Below are 23,677 nucleotides of genomic sequence, written 5' to 3'. Positions count from 1 at the left end.
TTCACTCTTGTAATATTTTGAGTCGTATTCCACTCAAATAATACGATTGAATTGATATAAAATATTGAGGGATCCGGGTGACATTTTAAAAAAAAAAATTATCATTAGAGTGTTTGGCTTAAATAAGGTTTTGGAGCCCATTAAATATGAAAAATAAATCAAAGTGTGCTGCCTTTTTATTCAAGTGTGTTGGGCTCAGACATGGTAACTCGAGCTCATGAGGGTGATGGGGTGCATGTCTAGCACTAGATGTGCTGGGTAGCATGTCCACTACTAGTTGAGCAACACCCCGACAAGGCTAGACGTGTCACTCTTAGCACTAACGGTGTTGTGTAACATGTTGAGCTTGAACGTGACAGACCAAACTCACAAGAGTACTGGGCGCATCCTCATCACCAAGGGTGCTAGCCAGCACACATAAAATGGTTGCCCATCCACTCATTAATGGGCTTGCACCCTGATGGGGTGCACCATGCTCGAGCCCATGCACCTTGATAGGAGTTGGGCTCGAACATAGCAATAGAAGCTCATAATTTTTTTTTTTTAGGTTTTTTAAAAAGTTCTTTTGTACCTATTAAATTTGAATCCATTAAATTCCATACAACACCAATTTTTTTTAAGCCTGTTTAATAACTCCTTTTAGGTTAAAATAATATTTTATTACATGAGCCATGTAATGACACATAGATATGTTTCTCCTGGTATAAAATGCACTTTCAATTGCAATCTTAACCAAACTTTTATTTTTCCCTTTAAGCATTATAATAATATCTTTGTAAATGAAATATTTTCTTAAATGTTGCTCTCTCCCTTCTATAGGCACATAACAACCTTTAAACCGACTAGTATATCAAGTTAAAGTCGGCACATCGAAAAGAAAAACAAGTCTATATTATTACATGAAGATGCCCTTTCATATAGTAATAGGGTAATTTTGGCTGATGTTAAATTTTAATGAGCAAATTTATATAGCTAGATGCCTAGATGACTGATTTAAATATTTTTTTTTTTAAATCTCTTACAGATATAGAGAGAGAGAGGGGGGTGGGGGTGTATGTCCTCTTCTCAATTTCGCCTATAAATATCCAAACCAGCCGCGCTTGGCTCCAAATAAAAACGCACACCTCCTCTTGTCGCCTGCCCCTCTCTCTAGTCTCTACTATTCAGCCAGACCATCCACAACTCTCACCATTTCCCTGTAGAAATCCTCCTTTCCTGAGAGAGAACGAAAGAGAAATTTTTTAGAGAGAGAAAGTAATGGATGCGTACGCGCTGCATCTGGCGATGGCGGCTCTAGTAGGAGCATCATTTGTGGCAGTATCCGCTTACTATATGCACCGCAAAACCCTAACTCAACTCCTCGAGTTCGCCAAGACGGTAGAGAGAGAACGAGAAAGAGACGACAACTCCGACGGCGGAGGATCGTCTCCGCAGAATTTGAAAAAGCGTAGGAGTCAGGGACGGAGGAAAGGGAGTAACGGTCACTACAACAAGCGTGGCTCAGCTTCGTTACCGGATGTGACGGCAATTTCTAGTGGTGGAATTGATGGAGAGGAGAAACGTAACGGTCAGGTGCTTTATGTCGAAGGGATTCCGGCTGGATTGCCTAGGCTTCATACTTTGCTTGAAGGTATGACCATGCCAGACTTCCCGCCGGAGTGAATATTTAAAGCTCGGCTTGAATTCGACGGCTCTGATAATTTAATTTATAATAATCTATAACAGCGCAGTTAAATGATACTTCAGGAGTATTTTAGATTAAATTAATAACTCTGTTGTGTGTATGATATATTCAATATATATATATCTATGTGAATGGCTGATTTCTGGTTTGTATTTAATATGATTGCTGCTTGTGGAGATTATTAGTATTGTTGAAATGCCTGCGAGAGTAAGGAGTTGGGGTTTTTAGGTAAATTTAAAACCCCGAGCATTTAAAAGTACAAGTCCCTGGTTTCTGGTCAAAGTTCTTACCTATCAATTTTTTGAAAGAAATTTACATTATAAATAATCACCAGTTTGCAATTCTTAAGGATGATGCTAAAAGAGGGATGAACAAATAAAAAAATAGATTATGCATGGATTTTAAACCAAGCAATACCAGAATCATCTTGATTAAATATCTAGCTTGAAGAAGAGTTTAAGTGTAATAAATTATTATCTGCTATGAATTCTCGGGGTAGAAAGCTCATCATTCCTGAGGAAATCTATACGTGGCAAAGGCAAATAAGGAAACTAAACTTTGGGATTAAACTAAACCGTCTTGATAAACACATTGGAAATGCTCCAGAGTCCTATTGGCTTCTTTTTCTAGCCAATTACAGTTGTCCCCCAACAATTGAACTTTGCTGCCCTTCTCTGTGCCTTCTAATAAAAACCTACTCCCTCTTTTCCCTTTTTAGCTATAGCTTCAAATGGTAGTAACTCGAAATGACTTGGAATTCTATTGCAATTTTCTTTACTTTATTTTATATTTTTCACTTTTCATCAGAGGTGGAGAGTTGTAATCCTGTTTGCTGAATAAATCCAGTATTGTTCTGTCCCAGGGAAATCTGCTGGACATGTCAAGAGACCTGGAAGTTTTATCAGACCAACTTCTCCAAAGTCTCCTGGTGCCAGTGCGAGTGCCTTTGACAGCGTGGAAGGATCAGATGATGAAGATAATATGACTGACAATTCTAAACTAGACCCTACATATCTGCATATCAATGGAAATGCTGTGAGTTTTTGATCTTGCAAATGCATATCACTCTCTCTAACATGTGCATGTGTGCACAATTAATGCTCATTTTGACCTGAGTTTCCTTCTGTTCTTAATTTTGTGGTATGCATGTTTAGGATATAAAGGATGCTTTACCACAACACATTAATGCGAATGGAGATCAAATGCCTATACCTGCTTCAAGCATGATTCGATCCCATAGCGTGTCTGGTGACCTGCATGGTGTTCAGCCAGATCCTTTTGCAGCTGATATTCTAAGGAAAGAGCCAGAACAAGAAACTTTTGCACGACTTAAAATTTCCCCTATGGGTATTGACTACTTACTCATCTGTACTTACTGTTAATTAGCCTTGCTTTGGCTTGTTTTTTTCTTTTTTCATAGAATGGTGAATATCTAATGGGCTTGTCTTATCCTACTCAATGAATTTTTGAACATAGTGTCTGAATTTGCTGCTATACTCCATAACAGTGCATGTTGAATGGCTGCAAAAGGCAAGCAGTTGCTTAAGTTTTATCATGAAACATACATATGTTTGTATGCAAGTTCTTTAAAAGGAATGATGCAGAATACACGTGTATTCTGCAATGTATACATGTATAAAATTTCTCTGCTCGTCTCTACTTGTCTGTTTATTTTCTTAATTAATTTGTACGCGAGTCTATTTATTTGAATTATTCAAATTTTATTTTGTTTCAGCAGAGGTGCCATCACCAGATGAAGTGGATTCCTATATAGTTCTTCAAGAATGCCTTGAAATGCGAAAGAGATATGTATTCAAGGAAGCTATTGCTCCATGGGAGAAAGAAATTATTTCTGACCCTAGTACACCAAAGCCTAATCCTGACCCGTTCTCCTATACCCCAGAGGGAAAATCTGATGTGAGTATGTGCTTGATTTTGGCATTTTGTGGAACAACTAGTCAGGATTATGCTGTACTTACTTTTTTTGATAATTTATACCTTCCATTTTTTTTTGCACAGCATTATTTTAAGATGCAAGATGGGGTCATCCATGTCTATCCAAATAAATATTGTAAGCAATGAGCTTTGGTTTCTTGTTTGTTATGATTCAATCCTTGTTTCATTATGGGGATGTTATATGCTTACTTTTGTCATCTTTTCTCAGCCAAGGAAGAACTTTTTCCTGTTGCTGATGCAACAATGTTTTTCACTGATTTGCATCACATACTTCGAGTTATTGCGATTGGAAATATCAGAACTCTATGTCATCATCGGCTAAATCTCCTAGAACAAGTAGAAATTTTTTTCATTGACTGACACAATTCTATAAGAGGTACTTTTCCTTAATAATTAGATCTCTGGATCTATGCTTATCTTAATGTTTTTCAGAAATTCAACCTTCATCTGATGCTTAATGCGGATAGAGAGTTTCTCGCTCAGAAAAGTGCTCCACATCGTGACTTCTATAATGTCAGGAAAGTTGATACACATGTTCATCATTCCGCGTGCATGAACCAGAAACATCTTTTAAGGTTTATAAAGTCAAAATTGAGGAAAGAGCCTGACGAGGTAAAGATTTGGATTTCTCTGCTGATGCATTGTAGCTACCCTTTTTTACTTTCCTGAGCTAAAACAATGTACACCTTTCTCTTCTTTTCTTTCACCATTGGCAATGGACCATTAATCATTGCCCTATTCTTGCGCAATTAACCAGTACTTTAATATCATGTTCACATAAACATTATAATATAATCTGATTATTAGGTGGATATTTATTACATATTTGTTGATTTCTTGAACTTTTTTAACTGTTTCAGGTTGTGATTTTTCGAGATGGAACATACTTGACATTGAAAGAAGTGTTTGAGAGTTTGGATTTGACTGGGCAAGGAACTTTTATTATTGTTCTCATTTTTATATTGTTTTATAGAGAATGGTGGTATCTTATTGACATTTGTTTGCACAGGTATGATCTCAATGTTGACCTTTTAGATGTTCACGCGGACAAGAGCACATTTCATCGCTTTGATAAGTTCAACCTGAAGTACAATCCTTGTGGTCAGAGTAGGCTCAGGGAGATTTTCCTTAAACAAGATAACCTTATCCAAGGTACATCTTAATTTTTTCTCGAGTACAAAAGTACTGATTTCCTCTCTGATTTTGATTTCTTTTTTCTAGGTGGGGTGGATAGAAGGTTCACTCCTTTGTGCTCTAGAAGCACAATTGTGAAAAAAGAACATGGGCAATGAAAAAGCATGCATTACTTCTTGTATAGGAAACTTTCTTCTAATCTATTCCCAAGGAACAACCTAGTGGTTAAAAACTCGAAACTTCTTGCTTAGAGGTTCAGGTTACAGTTATGTGATGAGTGAGTGATGTTTTGTTGAAAGGGGAGGATTGCCTCTTTGGTGTGTTGCTCAAGGCTGGTAGGCCTCCCAATGAACCACAAAAAAGTCTTCAATCCTAGTACTAAAATGTTACACATGCAACTCAAGTTTAATTCTACATGCTCAAATCTTACAGTAGTTACATGGTTCCTTTTACATGCTTGCATCTTGTAGTGGTTACATGGTTCTTATGTCATGGTGCTCTATTTTGTTTTCCACTAGTCTGTAAGGTCCCTGCTAGTTATACTTTCTGCTTTGTCTTATCTATTGCTTATTTCTGTATGTTGATGAGCAGGCCGTTTCCTTGGTGAACTGACAAAACAAGTCTTTTCTGATCTTGATGCTAGTAAATATCAGGTACTTCTTTTTCCTATTTGTAGATGATTTTTATACATAGATGTAGATTCTGGTTTCCTTATTCTATTGTACATTTTTCAATGATATTTAAACTTGTGATATTGCATATTCTTTGTTAAATGCTTGTAAGCAGTACATTCAAGATCATTTGGTAAAAATTTGTTGCGTACAGCGATTGAGAAAATGTCAGTGACACCAAATTCGTGATTTAAGACCATGTTTCTTTGTTGTGTTTCTGTATTTGTTTATTCTTTTCTCGTTCTCTAGAATTGATCTGATTAGAAAGATATGCTTAGAAGGTATATTTTAGTTTTTTGATACGAAATTCTTAAATTTTATAGTCATGAATTTAGAGTGAGTCAGGATTTGAGGAGCTGGTTTATTACTACACACTCTATGCTAATCATGACAGGAGTGATGATCTTGTACCATAACATTAATGTAAGAGATTTTTGAAGCTTTTCTGATCATTGTATCTTGATAGTTTGCTTTACCAATCCTATCCTGATTGAGGCTCACATGCTGACATTAGCTGCTCTTACTTACATTAGAGGTTAACCAGATTAAATAGGAGAGATGTGTTTCCTAGAAGCATCTACAATATGCTTTTGCAATCACTTGCACTTTTCCATGTACTTTTTTTCAATGTTACTACTTACGCATGTAATATGTTTTTGTTATTGCAGATGGCTGAATATAGAATATCAATATATGGTAGAAAGCAAAGTGAATGGGACCAATTGGCTAGTTGGATAGTGAATAATGAATTGTACAGCGAAAATGTTGTTTGGTTAATCCAGGTACTGACTCAATATATCTAAATCCCTATTAATGAAGGTTATTTTTTAAGATATATTCGGGGAGGCTTTTCCCTTGTTCCATTTTATATCAATGCATGTCATGTGCTCATGTGATGTTAATTCACATAACTTGCACATTATTATTGATATTCCTGTTTCGCACTGTGAAATTAATTCCAATTCTTTATTAGCATGTCTCCCCTCCTTTTGGCACCATGAACTTAAGCTCAAGGAAGCATCTAAAAGCTTACACTTTTATCATTTTTTTTGTTTCTTAATAGCAGAACCTTTGCAAAGGTGTTTAGCTAGCTGAGTGACTGGGGTTTTGACTGTCGGTTGAGCATTGGTTTACTATGAGATGCCAAGACCTGTATAAAAATTTGAGTCAGTATTTAATTTCATGTTGTGTAATATCTTGTGCATTTTCAGCTTCCAAGGCTGTATAATATCTACAAGGAAATGGGGATTGTGACATCATTTCAGAATATTCTTGATAATATCTTTATGCCGCTTTTTGAGGTTACAGTTGATCCAGATTCGCATCCTCAGCTGCATGTTTTCTTAAAACAGGTTTGCCATTTTCTAAACAGACGATTATTTTTCAGATAGCATCACAGGGTGTACAAGATATTTTCTTTGAATTGAAATACTGAAAGTATATGTGGTGTTCACCACCTCCATTTTATCACCAAACTAGTAGGCAACTCCCGTGGCCTTTCTTGCTGTGATGTTCAGAGGATCTAGTAGTTATGTATGAAGACAATTAAAATCATCAACTGGCATGACTATGATATGGGTTATTGATAACAGATTTAGTCTGCTCGGTTAGTAGTTCTTTTCTGTTTTCATATGACATTGGTGTTTTTATTTGTCTTCATTTTTGTTGTGTATATGCACATTGTATGTGCTTCCCTTTACTACTTTACTAAAATAAAGGGGGCAAAACTACAATGTTCCTTGCTGCAATGTGCTATTTTTTCTCATCTGTTTGTTTTATTCTGGAAGCGTTGTTGAATGAAGATCACAAGTCAATGAGATCTCTGCCAGAATAATTTATCAGCTAGTGTAACTGGGAAAATATGGCATGGTTGTCAATGAAAACGCGTGACTTAGAAATTTATGATGGATCAAGTACAATAAGCAAGTAATACAATTACCTGGGGTGGTTGCAGGGTATTAAAATTTCATCATCTTTTGTTTCCTCCTTTGAAAACATAACCTGAACCTCCTATCCCTGCAGAGATCATTATGAGGCTCTAAGGGTGTTTGACATCCAACTTTATTTACCCCTTTTTTTGAATAATGGCCGGCTTATCATTTGTTTTAATTCTCAGGTTGTTGGGTTGGACTTGGTTGATGATGAAAGCAAACCTGAAAGACGCCCGACGAAGCACATGCCTACACCAGTGCAATGGACCAATGTGTTCAATCCTGCGTTTTCATATTATGTTTATTACTGTTATGCCAACCTCTACACATTAAACAAGGTCCTTGTTATGCTTCAAAAACAGAAACAATACTTTATCTTAAATAGTTGTCTTGCATGTTTTGCCATGATTTTTCCTTTCCTTGCCATGATATCTTCAGTCTCAAACAAGAAAAGTAATTCCAGTTTTTTACATTTGGATGTCTTGATCTAGATTGAACTTCTGCCACATAAGATAGAAAAATGTAACCATCAACGTGTTTTCATGTTTTCTGAACATGGATTAGTAGCTTTTCTCGCAGCTTTCTGACATTCCTTCCCAATGTTTCTACTAGCTGGCTGTTGTCTTCCTGACTTGCTGATTAATAATTGCTAAATGCTAGTGCTTTCCTCTTGATGTAACATTTCCTAACCTATTTCAACGTTGTTTTTCAGCTTCGTGAGTCAAAGGGCATGACAACTATCAAATTCCGTCCCCATTCTGGAGAGGTATTCATTTCAGCTTCCTTTTACTTGCACAAATGTTGAGATTTTCTGCTGCCTCACATAAATAACCTTTTTCAGGCTGGTGATATTGATCATCTTGCTGCCACATTTCTTACATGTCATAATATCGCCCATGGGATCAATTTGAGGAAATCTCCAGTACTTCAATATTTGTATTATCTGGCACAGGTATGGAAGAGATATTCTTTTTATTATGATTATTATATTAAATTGATTTTATGTACTTTGTTTTTTGTGACATTAATGGGCAACGGTGCCTTTTTTTTTATATATTTTATTTAATACAGATTGGCTTGGCTATGTCTCCTCTGAGCAACAATTCCTTATTTTTAGACTACCATAGGAACCCTTTCCCTATGTTTTTCTTAAGGGGTCTCAATGTTTCCCTTTCAACCGATGATCCGCTCCAAATCCATTTAACAAAAGAGCCCTTGGTGGAAGAATATAGCATAGCTGCTTCTGTAAGTTCTCCTTTTCTCACCTGAAGTGAAAGATTTATGAGGTCAAATACATATCTCAAGCTTTCTTGACAGGTGTGGAAGTTGAGTTCATGCGATCTGTGTGAGATTGCCCGAAATTCAGTCTACCAATCAGGTTTCTCGCATGCTTTGAAGGTAAGTTCTTAGCTTGATTTAAGATTCTGAAATATATAAAAGAAAGGATCTGGTGCTGGTGCCACAAGTTTTGTTATGGAAAAGAATCATATAAAACGGTCAACATCTTTGATGTTTTCCATTTATAGTCACTAAGTTCCTTGGTTTCCTTCATCGTAACCACTGATTTGCTTGATTGATTGCTCTTTTTTTTATTTTTTTATTTCATCGACACACTTTGTACCAAGAGTGTTTATTCTCTTAATTTATAAGCTTAACAAGTTAAATAGCCTGAGATGGGGATGAGAATATTCAAATTGGCCATGAAAAGATTTTTCCTTTCAGGTATTGCTTTCAAAATATCATTTGTTGCCCATGCCTAAGAAGAAGAATAAAGATGTATTTGCAAATATTGTGTTTGCAAAATAAATATCTTTTCTTGGATTCATTTCCATGGGGAACCTAGTCTGACTTGGGTTTTGGGTTGTCTTTGAAGGGGAGTGATTTGTCTCCATGACAGTGACAACCATCACAAATGAACTGAATGTATTGAAATGGGTACATCTTATGACCAGACCAATTCATGTGCTCCAAATATATCAATGTCTGTTGTGCTACTTTGATTTCGATTAAACAAAATATGAGGGTTTATGATTTATATAGTAAATGCTTTTAAATCTAATCTTCTGGGCATTTGCCTTGAAATTTCTGCTTCAGTCACACTGGATTGGTAACGAGTACTACAAAAGAGGACCAGATGGAAATGATATTCACAAGACAAATGTGCCTCATATCCGGGTGGAATTTCGAGACACGGTATGGACCTGATTCCTAACCTTATCATATTGACTTGTTCAAACAAGAAGTGATGAACTTTTGCCTGGGTTGTTCAAAGGTGTCTCTTTTTTTACTATACACAATGAGTGGGCAATAATGCCCTCTTGAAGCACTAGGATGTCAAATTCCTTGACGTAGTATGGAGAGGAAACAGCAAGAATGAAGTTGGAACAAGGATAGTTTAAACAAGAACCTCAAGTTTCGGTGCATATTTTAGAACTTCACCATTAGCTCATGTTCACAACCTGTTTATACCAGGGAGATTCTTTGTTACTGCGGCAACTTAGCTATCAAGTAATGATGATTATTTTATCATTGAGCAAAACAAATATAATAAAATAATGCTAAGCTCCTGCATCATCTCCTTAGTTACTAAGCAAGATTATATAATAAAATATAGTGAGCTCCTGCATCAATCTTGCACCCCCAACCCCTCTCCCGTAACCAACCCCTCCCTTTTTTTTTTGTGCTACTCTTTTTGGCTTCATTTACTTTTTTTTATCTGAGAGAGAAGCAAATAGGTAGACCATTGTGTAATCAGAGTGATGCACATGTGGAAGGTCAGGTAGCAAGCAGCTTTCATATTCATATGCTTCTTCCTGATTTTTGTTTTCTGCCGAAACATTTTTGTCCTGATGGGTTAGATTTAACCAATGAGATACTTTCCTTGCAGATATGGAGAGATGAGATGCAGCAGGTTTATCTTGGCAAGGCCATTATCCCCAAAGAAGTGGACAAGTAAATAGCGGAGAGCTGCCTTGGCCCATTCTTACTTGCTTACTTAGATTGCAAAGGTGCTATCAGATTCCATACCCTTTTACATCATCATCTCTTTGGCTGAACCGAGTTTGATAAACTGCGCTTCTATTATTTTGCAGTGGGTCAACAGAATTCCGCTTGCTCATTAAACATGAGATAAGCTGTATACTATGATCGTGCATTTGAGATGATCATTCACAGCCTCCATAAAAAAAAGGGAATGACTTTGTGCAGAGCAACAAAGCTAACAGATGCTTACAAGGTTTGAGAACGAGGGCTATGCAAATGATGCAGGTGTTGACCTGGTGGTCTGCTGTTATCAATAAGATGCCAATCTTGAGCCAAAACAAATATATTAGGTAGAGGTTTAAGAATAAAATTACGAGAGGCATAGTACGAGTTTTGCATGGTTCACTCGTTGCAATGTCAGATGATGTGTAGCCAATAGCAAGAAGGAAAAGGATAGTCTCTTGCTTTAATTTTGTTTCTAGATGAATGCCCCTCAAATTTTGGTTGAGTTTCATGCCATGCAGATGTTTATCATGAATTTGGCCAGCGGCGTGTAACCCAAAATTCTCTGGTAAGTTAAATTCTCTTTTCTTACCGGGTCGAATTCTTTTCTTATTTGCATCTTGTTTTGTTGGGGCCCGCCATTTTTTGCAATGCTAGTGTAGTAGTGACTGTTGTGAAATAGGGTCGGGACATGTTAAACTCGTCTAGAAATTTCAAGTATGATTGGCCCGTTGAAAGTTCTTGACAGGATTTAAATCTACAGCTCCTTTTTTATTTGAAGTCTCAGTGACCTGGATCCATAGTGTGCTAAAGAAATGAATTCATACCATCCTTCTCCTTGAATTCTGAAAGTTCCTAATCCTGTGTAAAACCATGAGGAAATTTCTTTAGGGGAAATGATTTGCGCGTTCTGACAATACCAAATTGTATCCTAGGATATTATAATTAGGAGTTACTAGGTTATTTCATTGAAGTGAATGTAAAATCACAATATTTTGATCTCGATAACTCTCGAGGTGTCATTTGATCTGGGTCAAACTTGAATTGAGGAGTTGTTTTCTTGAAGTTAGAGAAATCAAAGGACTAAAAAAATATGAGAGGCCATGCGCGTACCTTCAAAGGCCACGTAATCTAAAAATATGAGAGGCCATGCGCGTACCTTCAAAGGCCACGTAATCTAAAAATATGAGAGGCCATGCGCTTAACTTCAAAGGCCACCGGTTAATAAAAATAAAAATGTGGTTTAAATTCTTTTTAAAATAAATTAAGAAGATATGTATTTTTTAAACATTAAAATGATTAAAATGATGATGTACTGTATTTAGTTTGAGTCAAATCTATTATCAAATCTATTGCTTCTCGTCTAGATTAACTCTTTGCCAAGCTCGGACTTCAAGTAAATAATTTATGAGTTATCTCTATATAGTCTAGTCGATAGATTTAAAAATAATCTGGATAATTAATAAAAATATAATTTGAATTATTAAAAAAATCCAATAGGACATTTTGTTTAAAAATACTTGGATGGTAACATAATGAATCAACTTGAGTTTCGTGGATTAACTCGTCAAATCCATGATCTTGATTGCTTAACATGCCAAACTTGCAACTGGGATCTTGGACTCTATGGAGTTTGAGTTTTTTTTCTTAACTGCTTTTTACTTAATTATACGACAACAAAAATAAATACTTGTAAAATTGAGTACAAACCAAATACCAAGATGTTTATTTAAAATTGTATTAACCCTATACAAAACAATCAAAATAAATTATAAAAACCAATTTTAAATCAACAAAATAAAAAAATTAATGTTAAAGATTGAAATTAAAAAAAATAAATACTTGTAAAATTGAGTACAAACCAAATACCAAGATGTTTATTTAAAATTGTATTAACCCTATACAAAACAATCAAAATAAATTATAAAAATCAATTTTAAATCAACAAAATAAAAAAATTAATGTTAAAGATTGAAATTAAAAAAAAAATCAAAAACTAAAAATCACAGTTTAAATGCATAGACCTAGGTGGTTCAGTGAACATTGGCTATTAAAACCAAACTTATGAGAATGGGCTTGCCAGCCCAGACCTGCATTCTTAGGGTTGATATGGAACATTGAAGACATTGTATGTGTTAAAATAAAGTTTGCCAAAAATGGAGAAAAGAAAAGAAAAGAAAAGAATTCTTAATCACGGAGAAAGCAAGATTTGAACAACAGGTTTTAAATCTCTCCTTAAATACTCAAAACACATAGATCATTTACATCCAATTTATTGTTAAGTGAAACCATTTTTTTTGTTTAAAAGTAGTCTACATGTCGCCTACTTTCTACGGATACCATATATCCCAATGGTGGCAACAAATCAAATGAAGGGTTTTTTAATTGAAAAATCCATTTTTGAAGCAATTTTCTTTTTAAACACCATAAAAATCTCAATATATAACATAAAGCCCTAAAATATCCCAAAATCATTCAAAAAAATAAAAAAAAAACTGAATAAAAAAGACTTAAATTGAGTTCGATCTTCTTTCTAGTCTTTTTTTAGAGAAAAGACTTAATCATCTAACTACCTTCATTGACTAGAACCTGTTGACTCCAAGAACAATGAATTTCATGGCCGAGATGCGGCCATTCAACAACCTACTCTCTTCTCTATCTTTTTTAATGACCCTTTCTCTTCTTTTTCAAGTTAGAAACTGAAAAAAGAAGAAGTTTTGAACCAAATCAAATTTCTAAAAACTAAAGGGACCAAAATGTATCATTGGCAAAACCCCCAGTTAAAATTTTGCAAAAAACGCATAGGGACCATTTTTTTTTAAAAAATTTGCCAACGTTTTTGCCTTTTCGTTAAGCTTGGTCCCCTTTTAATCTCCCACAAACAATAGATTTCAGGATTGTATAAGTACTAAATTAAAAAAATAAAAGATCAAATAAATAAAATAAAAAATTAAAAAAAAAGAGCTTTGTTCGAAACATAGTTTTTAAACTTGGTTCGGCTCGACGGGTTGACCCCGAACCAGGCAAGATGACTCGATTAAAAACCTGGTTACAACTCATTGATTATTTTTTTTTTTTTTTACCAAAATAACATCATTTTGATTTATAAAAAAAAATGAAATTTATCCGGATAACCCGATCAAAACCCGTGGCTTAAGTCTTGAGTTGGGTTAGCCACCAAACCAAGTTTAAAAATACTGGTTTGAATGAACTAATGCTCAATGAGGAGGTGAACCTTTCACCTGCTCATTTGGTTTTGTTACAGTGAACAGGATGTGAACAATAGTCTTAACACAGTGTAACTACCAATTACATGCGCTTTCCACTACATTATGGTTTAGACATCAAAATTAAAATGAGGTACCAAAAAAAAGAAATGAAAACCTCCTCTCCTTACCGTTCCTCTGTCTCGGTATTTTATTCTAAAGCATTTCAACAATTACAACAAATTTTATCAAGGCCACGCACTAGACCATAAAACCCCGTAGTTGCAAGAATGTTTTAAAGTGTAATAGTAATTACTTTTTAAAATATTGTTTTAATTAAAAATATATTAAAATAATAATATTTTTAATTTTAAAAATTATTTTTAATATCTACACATACAAAATCTAAAAAAATAAAATATTAATCTAAAAAAATTTAAATTTTTTTTAATTGTTTTTAAAAATATTTTTAATATAAAAATCAAGTCAAGAACAAATTTAACAATGCCATGTTACCAGTGACAAGCTACTCAATTCTAATACGATTTCACATCTTGCCGTCTCTTTTCTTTTAATTAAGTTTTTTTTTTTTTTAAAAAAAACTGACGTAATCATTTTTTTTTTCAACCGACATTTATTATAATGTAATGAAAGCTTTGTAATAGGTTTATTTTGATCCCTGATTTTTTTAGAAAATTATTTCAGTGCTCATATTTTTTTCTTATTTATAAATTAATCCTCATTTGAATTTACATTTTGCAATTAAACCTCTACATGATTACTCTCAATCTTGTAATAGTAATAAGTTCATTGCATAGGTTTTTTTTTAATGGGAAGCTTATAGCTATTAGAGTTATAACGATCCACTCCAACAATTACATTATATGATCCATTGTATCCAACTAAACATACTGCATAATCCAACACATCCTCAATTTTTTTTCCTTTTAATTAAAACTAATATTAAAATGAAAGTCTGATTCTATCTGCAAACTTCGATAACATCCTCCCTTTTTTCTTTTAATTCTATCCCAGTAGGCAAGGCATTATTGGGACATTGATACTTCATTTTACACAGCAAGAGCATATTTGGTTTCTCAACACACAAAACAGCAGAATGAATCCTTCACGTACACCATTGCAATAGATGGCTTTATACAAAGTTGGAAGGATAAACCAAGAGTTCATTTCATAAGCAGCACCATCCGCTAATAACAAAGCTGGTTCATATCGCCATTTCCATGGACACTTGAGAGCAATGGGAACAGAAACAGCTACATACAGTCACGCATCCGCTGCCATCTGAAAATCCACTTCCACCCTACTGCTGGTTCTTAAAAGACTGTACAAAACATAACATACACACACAATCAGCAGCAAGCCACCGAAGATACCAGTTATCTTGTATTATATTAAAAATATTAGATAACATCTCACGTCAATATTCTTGGAGAGGTCTTTCATCTGCTCAGCAAGTTCTTGTTTCTTCTTTGCCGCTGCATAACAAAACATTAGTCACCGTCAGGGTAATAGCAAATAAAGCCTGCAATTGCTAGTCCAAACCACAAAATGTAATAGAAACATACCGATGTTTGAAATATCATCAATCCTCCTTGATGTTCTCACTGCAAACCTCTGGAATGCAGGACTGCAACCACAGAAGAAAAATCAAAATTAAAGGGTCGATAATGAAAAGGTTAAAACCTCTACAATCATCAGAATCAAAGGTAAAAAAAGAGAAGGTTAAGATCTTCAAGCAATAACTGAGTCATTCAAGCCAGAAAGTACTATCAGCGATGATAAAAGGAGCAAAAAAGACATGAGCTGTTAATCAAGCACCTATCACCTAGGCATACCGACATCATCCTATCATTGACATTCATAAAGAACTCATATTCATAAACCGCAGATCCACAACCCAAGCTCTTTTTTGTTCAATCGACTCACCCAAATCAGATGAGTAAATAATAATAATAATAATAATAATAATACAGAAAGTTATATTGATAGAATAACACCGCCCATAGCTTCATTTCTATAAATGAATCAAGTTTTTTATTCCTTTATGGAAGAAAAAGAGTATTGAATGAAATATAAACAAACAAATAAATAAATGCTCAGTCGTGGAGTTTTCTCAAACTTCAGAAGTTGCACTGCACTGCAGACACAATAATTTAGAAGATTTGACACTGTTTTGCTTCAGGGAGTAAACTGTTAAGGAATAAGATCAATCCCGACAGCCTATCAGAGAAGCTTTAACAGACGAATTCCACAAGTCATTAAAGCTTGCCTTACAATCTTTGACTAATAGCATGTTGCCAGAAGCTCACTAAACAAGATGATGGATTAAAAAAAAAAAAAACAGAACACAAGACCAAAGAATGAAGAACACATATCAACATAGAGTGAACTCAAATATAGAAGAAGTGCCACAAATATACAAGAAAAATACAAAATTTCCCTTTGTGATAAAATATTTTCACAATTTCTAAGCTGCATGTTGTAAAATAACGTCCACATAGGCATTTTAGTCGTAACCAATTGGTAAAGGGTTGAGCCTAGCCCAATATGATCAAGTTTGAAAGAGGCGACTTGATCCAGGACACTTACATGATATATAGAGTTTAACATGCATCTAATACACCATGTTATTTATTCTGGACTTGGGATTTTTCCCTGTACACTTTCTCCAAGTTGGCCAACACTCAAAAATATTTGTGCTTCTCTACAGCACCAGCAAAGCCCTATGGAACAGGATTTGAATTTAGCAAGGTGTTTTTAGAGAGAACAAGAACATGTATGTTTGTGTGGGAGTGTTTTCTGAATTCAATGAAGTGTATTCTCCAAAATAAATGACATAGTATGCGTCTTAAACTCTATCATATAAGTCCTTCATCGAGTTCACTATTTCAAACTCCATCTTACTGGGTTAAGTTAAAGCACTTAAAAGTTAATTAACTAAAATGCTCATGTGGAAATTATTTACAACACTAACATTTAGCAGCATATTACACAAAACACGTCCACTGCTTCAAAAATCAAACCAGATAGGATTGCATTAACTGCAACAACCTTAAAAGGAAGTTCTAATCAAAACATCAATCCAGTCAAATGAACCAATAATCTCTTCATGATTCAAAGCAAGGAAAAAGGCGCTAATATAATACACAAACAAAAAATAGCCCAGAAATAAAATTTTGTCCAACTTCAATAGCCACAGCACATAACAAGTTGCACTGCAGACAAAATTATCAACGCTCGTTTGCTTCAACTGGATGAAGCATTAAGAAACCTATTCAACTCCAATGGTCAGAGAAAAAAGCTTAATTAAAACAAAAACACACAACGATTGTTCAAGAATTAAAATATTAACTGTTACATATCAGTTGAGCAATAAAATCAAAGGCGGATAGAAATCAATAGAATCAAGAATACCTGTTAGCAAGACCATTGACGACAAGCTCATTCACAACATAAGATAAGACCCTGTGCACGAAATTCCCACCCGCCATGGCTTGTTACTTTTCTTAAAAGAAAGAGATCAAACAGAGACAAATCAGCAACATGTTTAATCTTAAGAAATGAAATTGATTGATCAACAAATACCTTTAGGATTTCTTTTTATTTCTAATCCAAGATTACAAAACCAGCAGAGCCCTATAAAACAGTAATTCAATTTTCTTTTTTTAAAAATATGAATAAACCCTAAAATTATGAAATTCAGGTATCCATAATTATGATACACAAAAAGATTGGGCACGTAAAAATGACCACAGCAGATTTGAATGATTATCAAGCAAGTGCAGCTAAGGAATTGACCGCGTAACCTGAGAGAAAAAGAATGGCGATCGGGAAGCAATTTGAGTGTGGAGAAAGATTCATCGATGATAGGAAGGCGTGTTTAGGGTTGGTAAGAGAGGCCCATGGGCTTCGTTTCTTGTTTAGGGTTTGAACAGCCTAGGGTCCGTTAGTAAGATGACTGTTTTCTTTGGTTTTCAAATTCCCTCCCATCCCTATGCTCTCATCAATCAATCAATCGCTTTGGAGAACTGAATATCTGAAGGGTTGCTTACGTAATACACACACACTAGCTATCTAACCTGTATTCTGCTACATGGTGTAATTTCCCCCCCCCCAAAAAAAAAAAGGTATTATGATGTGTTTTTTATATTAAAAAATTCAAAGTATAAATCATAAAAAAATTTAAAAAACATATTAAGCTTTATTGTTTGCATATTTTTTGTTTAGTTTGCTCTTGTGCCTATACTATCATGTGTGGTTTTTTCATGCTTGTTATTTGTTTGATATAGCCTTGAGAAAACTTATCATATATTTTGATACATGATAAACTTCTTTTAGAATAAATCTTTTAAAAAGTTTATATGTTAAAAAGGTTTCTAGCAACTTTAATTTTTTAATTGTTATAGTTTATTTTTTTTAATCTAGTTTGCTATATTCATGCAATTTATTTGAATTTCTTTGATGAATTTGCATGATATATATTTTTATGAACCAGGATTGGTTTATACATGTTCTTGCAAACTTGTTTTTCCTGTGTGAAGTGTCCATATCAGGGATGTTATCACTTGCCACCGGTGATCGTCTTATTCATACTATAGTCAACGGCATTTGCAGGAATCACTAAAACCATATCTTTATATATCATGAAGGCATGTCAGCCTTTATGTTGGTAATTCCATATAGTGAGAATTGGTTGGGGGAATACATTCTCCACCTAAAAAATATTTACTGAAAACTTCACTTAAACCTACCAGCTTGAGATTGAGCCTGCTGAAATCTTCAGTTTGACAGGAGTTAATGGCTTAACACAGTTGCTTCAAAAGCTCTGGGCACTCATGTTCTTCACCAAATAATACGCAGATTCAGCTGGCCAGCAAGCACCAAATGAATTTTGCAGTATCTTCCAGTAGCATCTGCTTTACTTAATGGAGGTTTAACAAAGACATCTGTCACAATTCAGCAAGGTTAACTTGAAACCTGTGAAGTAACGTAGGATGAAAAACCCACCCAAATTGGGATCCAATTCCGAGTTTTCTCCACCATTTGATTGGGATTTAGCAAATCATGTAAATGATGCCTAAGAAAGGATGAGCAGGAAGAAAAGACTGCTGAGAACGTGTAACTTTATTTCAAAGCTCTCAAACCAGTGTCTGTACATGAGCTAAATATATTACTCCCCCCCCCCCCCCCAAAAAAAAAAAAAAAAACAATAAGACTTCAAGACATCAAATGTGCATGGAACGAGAAAAAGTTTATTTTGTAATTTTCCCTTATGAGGTTATCAAGCAGCTTCCCCGACACAGCAGAAAAGGTACTAAATCACATTCAGATGGCACGTGAAAGTTTACTCTGCTACATGCGACTTCGCTTGCTCAACATTGCTGGCTTAAAACTGGCAAGACCAGTGATTTCCCTGCCTGTTATCAAGGTGTTGATGTCATAGGTGCCTTCATATGTGTAAATGGGTTCTAAATCACATAGTGCCTGCAATGTGATCCCATATACAGAAGAGTGAATGATATGTACAGCAGCATAGCATGTTGGAAAATTAAAGAAAACAGATTCTTCACATCTAAGAATAGTGATCAATGAAGAAGCCATTCACCAGTTGGTGCAATGAGTGGTTGAAAACAAAGCTGAATCAAGTTTTTAGGAAGACCTCAGGCATGGCTTTTGGTATTGAAAAATTCCATTTTCATCTGATCTAAATGTGTCAGTCATGTGTCCAAGAGTAAACTTCTCAGTAAAGAGTTTAGCATGAAAACCTTGGCAACTAGAAAATCAGCCAAAATTCCATTGCCACCAAGTAACTCCCTCCCAATGCTAGCAGTTTCCCTTGCCTTCAAACTGATCCATGCCTGAAGTTGTAAAGCAACATCAATGCACATGGCTGGAAAGAAAAATCCTTTATCACTAAATATATCACAGAAATGCATCGGTCAATCATACCTTTGCCAAGCTAGCTTGACCTGGGGTCATTTTTTCCTTTTCATACAACTTGCAAAGACGCCAGCCAACTAGTACCATTGCTTGGACATTACCAAGCATGTGAACAAGTTTCTGTTGATTGATTTGGAAAGCTGCCAATGGTGCTCCAAATTGTTTCCTTTCCTTTAGATACCTTTGAATCATTTAAGAGTCAATAAAAGTAATGTGGGAAGTTAAAATAAAGTTACTTGGGAGAATCAGGATATAAGTGATTACCTGTGACACATGTCATAGACCCCCATTGATATGCCAATAGGTTGCCAGGCAACCATTACACGTGAAACAGCTAGAACCTAATTTTACTTAGCAGTACTCAGCAAGGAGCTTGGAAATCTCAAACTCATAAAGATAAGATCATATAGAACAAAATGGAATAAGAAATGAAAAATTCAGCTGTGTAAAAAGTTCATAACAAGCAAGATTTAGCAGGTCCTTCTGCAGATCAATACTATAGGTGAACTGACGAGTAATTGTGTATTGATTTTCACGCTCATTAAAACTCTCAACAAGGGAAAAGGGACCTTACTCATTAAAAGTCAACCCCCAAGGGGTAAAAGGAAATGATGTAGCTTTCTTATGTTGGCAATGTTACAAAACACTCAGTAAAGGGAACAGAGTAAAAGTCCAAACACTGGCATATCATAACAATCTCCCATTTGTTAAAAGGTCCTTTAAAATGCCAGAAAAACATGAATTTTTTTCCCCTTTGTTCTTTATTGTTTTAAAGAGCTTGAAAATCAACTGCCAAAGAGTAAAAGGAAGAGATGTATTTTCCTTGGTAATTTTATGAAAAGCTCAGTAGAATAGGTGTAGAGCAAACACACCAAAAACCGCTGCAAATTATAACAAGTTCTGAAGCATATTCAACTAAAAACATCGTACCGAATTACTGAAGCCAAGTAAAATGCAGAAAAACATTGTCTGGATAAACTTTAAAAGTATATTTTACTCTTGCTTCATTTGCTTAAGAAGATAGGGTAGAATACAAAGATCATAATATAATTCTCATAAATTTTGAATAGTTCGATCTGTTTCTCTCATCCACTAGAAACTTCATTAATTTTGTGTTCTCCAATTGACTTACTAAATCTCAACAGAATCATGTAGGCGACAACAACTTTGCAAACAATTATGTGAACTTCTATAGTTTGATTTGATGGGAATTAATCCCAAGGCTAAGGCAGCCCCAGCGGTAATGTTCTATGGCATTAGTAACTCTTGGTTGCATACTGTTGCACTCCAGATAAATACTGAAGTTTCAGATTTGCAACATAACACTGGAGTTCCATTTCACTATCTTTTGGCAACACAAATAGATTACTTGGTATCTCCTAAAACTAAAGATTTGCGGGCTACCGCTGCATAGTTGATTATCCAGAAAATCATAGCAAGATCGACACTAATGATCATGGGCAGGTTTCTCAGAAAGAACTTGTTACTGCTGTACCTTATTTGTATCTTGAAAAGAGTTGACACCAGGCAACCTGTCCTCATCGGGAACAAAAACTCTTTTCATGACAATATCTCCATTTTGTACTATGCGCAGACCAATTTTATTTTCAATTTTTGTAACTGTTAATCCAGGAGCGTCCTTCTTTACTATAAATCTGAAACAGGGAAAAAAAAAGGGCAATACATGTAAAAAGACAATGCACAATGAAAAACTGTCGCATGTATTGTGTTGCCAACAAAACTAGACAATAAAGAAACCTATAAAATGCACAATAATGGGCATGAAAGTTAGAAATTGAGAATGAAAGAGTGAGACCTTTCTAGGATAGTCACTTGCCGAACCTTATTTTAGCTAGTAAATAAAATTAACCTTCTCTTCTCATTTCCAGCTCCCCCATGTGTTGGAAAACTCATGCAAGAAGCATGCCAGGATGCCCAAAAAGTACTCATAAAGTAGCTTGTTTCAAATGTACTCATCTCTAAACACTCAAGCATTTGGCATGCAATACTACATACAAGTACAGTTGTACTATAGATTTGAGCCTTGATAGTTTCCTCAATCTAGTTAAGAATTACTGAGAGATGTTGGTAAGCATTTAGAGTCAACAATCATTTATATGGCTTCAGATGGGATCAAGCACACACCCATATCAGATGTCCAGTTTGATTGATTCACTTAGGGCCCATGAGAAAGGAAGTCTTGTGCGGGGTTTTGTTATGAACAAACAGTCTCAGTGCATTTGATTGATGGGAGTCACTGGTCTTGGGCTCAGAGAATGATGGAACCAGTAATCATTGGGATACCATTTCACATATCTTATAGATGCACAACAGACTACTTTCTTTGTGTTCCTGTGCATAACTATCTACCAAAATACTGAAGAAACTTGATAGACAATGACTAAAGTGTAGCGTTTTAGCACAGACATCTAGTGCCCTACACAGTAAAACTCTCAAATTTACATGTGCAAAAGGGAATGTACATATGCTTGCATGCATATTAATCCAGAAAAATCTCTATGAAGAATTCGTCGGTCTTTGTGCAAGCCTTTCCAAAAATTTAGGCTGCATCTAGTTTCGATAATTACAAAACTCAGAGATCAGCATAATGTCGACATGACTCACCACAAGAGTCATAGATACAGAGAATCATACCCGTTAATCTGATTAGTAGTGGTATTGCGAGCGAATACAACAAGCAAATCTGCAAAGGTACTATTTCCTATCCAGCGTTTTTTGCCCTCAAGTATCCAACCTCCTTCCACCTGAATATCCCAGAATGAGAGCAAAAGCAAGACATAGCAAGAAATTCAGCAGAATGTCATGAAGAATAGCAATGTAAAAATAACATAGAAGAGGTCAGGATGTCAAAACCTTTATTGCTGTTGTTTTCAGACCACTTGCATCGCTTCCATAGTCAGGCTCAGTCAAAGCCTAATGATCAGGACAACATAAAATAACTTGAATCTAGCATAAATACATATCAGACACATGTAGTGGCCGAGTGCCAAAAGAAGCCACTTACCCAACAAGCTACGGTGCTGAACTGTGCCAAAGAAGGTAAATATTTCAGCTTCTGTTCCTCTGAACCACAAAATGCTGTTCTTCACAATCCATGCAAAAGGTCAGAACTCATTAGCAGCATCTTATTTTGTAACTAAATCCAGGAATTAACATGTCTCAAAAGGAAACACAGTTAAACCAAGATCTCACCTATGGTGAGCATTGCCAGAGATGAATGCACCAAAATAAAAGTCGAACAGCTCGCGTCAACTCTAGCAACTTCTGCCATCGCGATGGCACTTGCAGTAATGGAAAGACCAGGGCACCCATAACCCTGAGATTTCAAGTTAGTTAATCATCCAATTTCCCAATTCAACTTGAACAAAATACAAAAGTTACCTTGATCGTTCCCCCAGCTACACCCAAGGAACCGAGCTTTGGAATAGCATGAAACGGGAACTTCGCCTTCTCCCAGTACTGTAAAGCAATAAAATAAATAAATTATACATAGTTTTTTTTCCTGCCAAAATCTAAACATAATACCTCTGTCATTATAGGAGCTATTTCCTTCTCCATACACTCCCTCACTCTCATCCTGAGTGCCTGATCCTCCACGGTTAATAAATCACTGAATTGATAGTAATCTGAAACTGTTTTATTTTAAAATAACAACAGCATATTCATCGATTAGCGAGTGTCGAAAATGGCCTAAATTTCTCTCAATAGATCATAATTTTATTTTATTTTAAAAAAAAAACTATTGATGCTCTTACCGCTAGGAGGAAATGTGGAAACTGGCGTTGCTTGAGGGAAGGCGACGGAAACATCCAACGGCGGTAAATTAAAATACGAGCTCCTTGGATTTTGCTCAACCTCATCTGCTAAAACAGTTTTTTAAAAAAGTAATTAATTAATTTAGGAACAACATGAAGATTAATGGAATCAAGCCATTAACAACAGTATATCAAACTTGTTTGACATGCAGACCTTTGTTTTTAGGGATTGACATGGTTGGAAAATATAAAGCGAAGAGAGACACCTAAGATGTGTTTTCTTTTTTATTTGGAACTAAAATCTGTTACGTTGTTGCTCTTATGATCTTTTCAGTAAGAGACAATATGAGATAGAAACGACGAAACTACGTTT

General features: G+C 35.2%; 3 protein-coding genes and 1 long non-coding RNA gene across 10 annotated transcripts; 1 reads left to right on the top strand and 3 right to left on the bottom strand.

Moving 5' to 3' along the window:
• The first annotated feature begins 1,060 nt into the window (after positions 1 to 1,060).
• On the top strand, positions 1,061 to 10,952 carry LOC118048501 (AMP deaminase). 3 transcript variants are annotated; one of them, XM_035058201.2, is made up of 20 exons: positions 1,062 to 1,630; positions 2,547 to 2,719; positions 2,839 to 3,031; positions 3,423 to 3,601; positions 3,704 to 3,755; positions 3,849 to 3,976; positions 4,073 to 4,252; positions 4,501 to 4,568; positions 4,650 to 4,792; positions 5,366 to 5,427; positions 6,114 to 6,227; positions 6,657 to 6,797; positions 7,562 to 7,714; positions 8,089 to 8,142; positions 8,218 to 8,328; positions 8,448 to 8,621; positions 8,694 to 8,774; positions 9,471 to 9,569; positions 10,264 to 10,384; positions 10,469 to 10,952. In XM_035058201.2, the coding sequence occupies exons 1-19, from the start codon at positions 1,258 to 1,260 to the stop codon at positions 10,330 to 10,332; spliced, it is 2,547 nt and encodes an 848-aa protein (XP_034914092.1). In that variant the 5' UTR covers positions 1,062 to 1,257; the 3' UTR covers positions 10,333 to 10,384; positions 10,469 to 10,952. The 3 variants fall into 3 exon arrangements, with proteins under 3 accessions (XP_034914089.1, XP_034914092.1, XP_034914093.1); XM_035058202.2 differs by having other exon boundaries at positions 1,063 to 1,630; positions 3,420 to 3,601; XM_035058198.2 differs by having other exon boundaries at positions 1,061 to 1,630; positions 3,420 to 3,601; positions 4,501 to 4,792.
• A 3,543-nt stretch (positions 10,953 to 14,495) lies between these two features.
• Positions 14,496 to 17,492, bottom strand: LOC118048502 (uncharacterized). 4 transcript variants are annotated; one of them, XM_073409708.1, is made up of 6 exons: positions 17,395 to 17,492; positions 17,174 to 17,224; positions 17,003 to 17,088; positions 15,154 to 15,215; positions 15,005 to 15,063; positions 14,496 to 14,909 (listed from the first exon to the last, which is right to left on the bottom strand). In XM_073409708.1, the coding sequence occupies exons 3-6, from the start codon at positions 17,077 to 17,079 to the stop codon at positions 14,889 to 14,891; spliced, it is 219 nt and encodes a 72-aa protein (XP_073265809.1). In that variant the 5' UTR covers positions 17,080 to 17,088; positions 17,174 to 17,224; positions 17,395 to 17,492; the 3' UTR covers positions 14,496 to 14,888. The 4 variants fall into 4 exon arrangements, with proteins under 4 accessions (XP_073265809.1, XP_034914098.1, XP_034914096.1 ...); XM_035058207.2 differs by having other exon boundaries at positions 17,003 to 17,093; positions 17,395 to 17,476; XM_035058205.2 differs by having other exon boundaries at positions 17,003 to 17,093; positions 17,174 to 17,447.
• A 713-nt stretch (positions 17,493 to 18,205) lies between these two features.
• Positions 18,206 to 18,766, bottom strand: LOC140955736 (uncharacterized). Its single transcript, XR_012170218.1, has 2 exons — positions 18,596 to 18,766; positions 18,206 to 18,565 (listed from the first exon to the last, which is right to left on the bottom strand). It is a non-coding gene; the product is annotated as an uncharacterized lncRNA (long non-coding RNA).
• A 54-nt stretch (positions 18,767 to 18,820) lies between these two features.
• LOC118048503 (acyl-coenzyme A oxidase 4, peroxisomal) lies at positions 18,821 to 23,677 on the bottom strand. Of its 2 annotated transcripts, none has more exons than XM_035058209.2 (13): positions 23,519 to 23,677; positions 23,305 to 23,409; positions 23,075 to 23,181; positions 22,931 to 23,008; positions 22,742 to 22,865; positions 22,554 to 22,627; positions 22,403 to 22,462; positions 22,184 to 22,293; positions 21,024 to 21,183; positions 19,793 to 19,869; positions 19,538 to 19,709; positions 19,354 to 19,446; positions 18,821 to 19,072 (listed from the first exon to the last, which is right to left on the bottom strand). In XM_035058209.2, the coding sequence occupies exons 1-13, from the start codon at positions 23,538 to 23,540 to the stop codon at positions 18,941 to 18,943; spliced, it is 1,314 nt and encodes a 437-aa protein (XP_034914100.1). In that variant the 5' UTR covers positions 23,541 to 23,677; the 3' UTR covers positions 18,821 to 18,940. The 2 variants fall into 2 exon arrangements, with proteins under 2 accessions (XP_034914100.1, XP_034914099.1); XM_035058208.2 differs by having other exon boundaries at positions 23,305 to 23,412; positions 23,519 to 23,671.

Source organism: Populus alba, chromosome 6 (genome assembly GCF_005239225.2).
Source record: "Populus alba chromosome 6, ASM523922v2, whole genome shotgun sequence".
Lineage (NCBI taxonomy): Eukaryota > Viridiplantae > Streptophyta > Magnoliopsida > Malpighiales > Salicaceae > Populus > Populus alba.
Note: the sequence above shows the minus strand (reverse complement) of the source record. Positions and strands in the feature narration are given on the sequence as shown.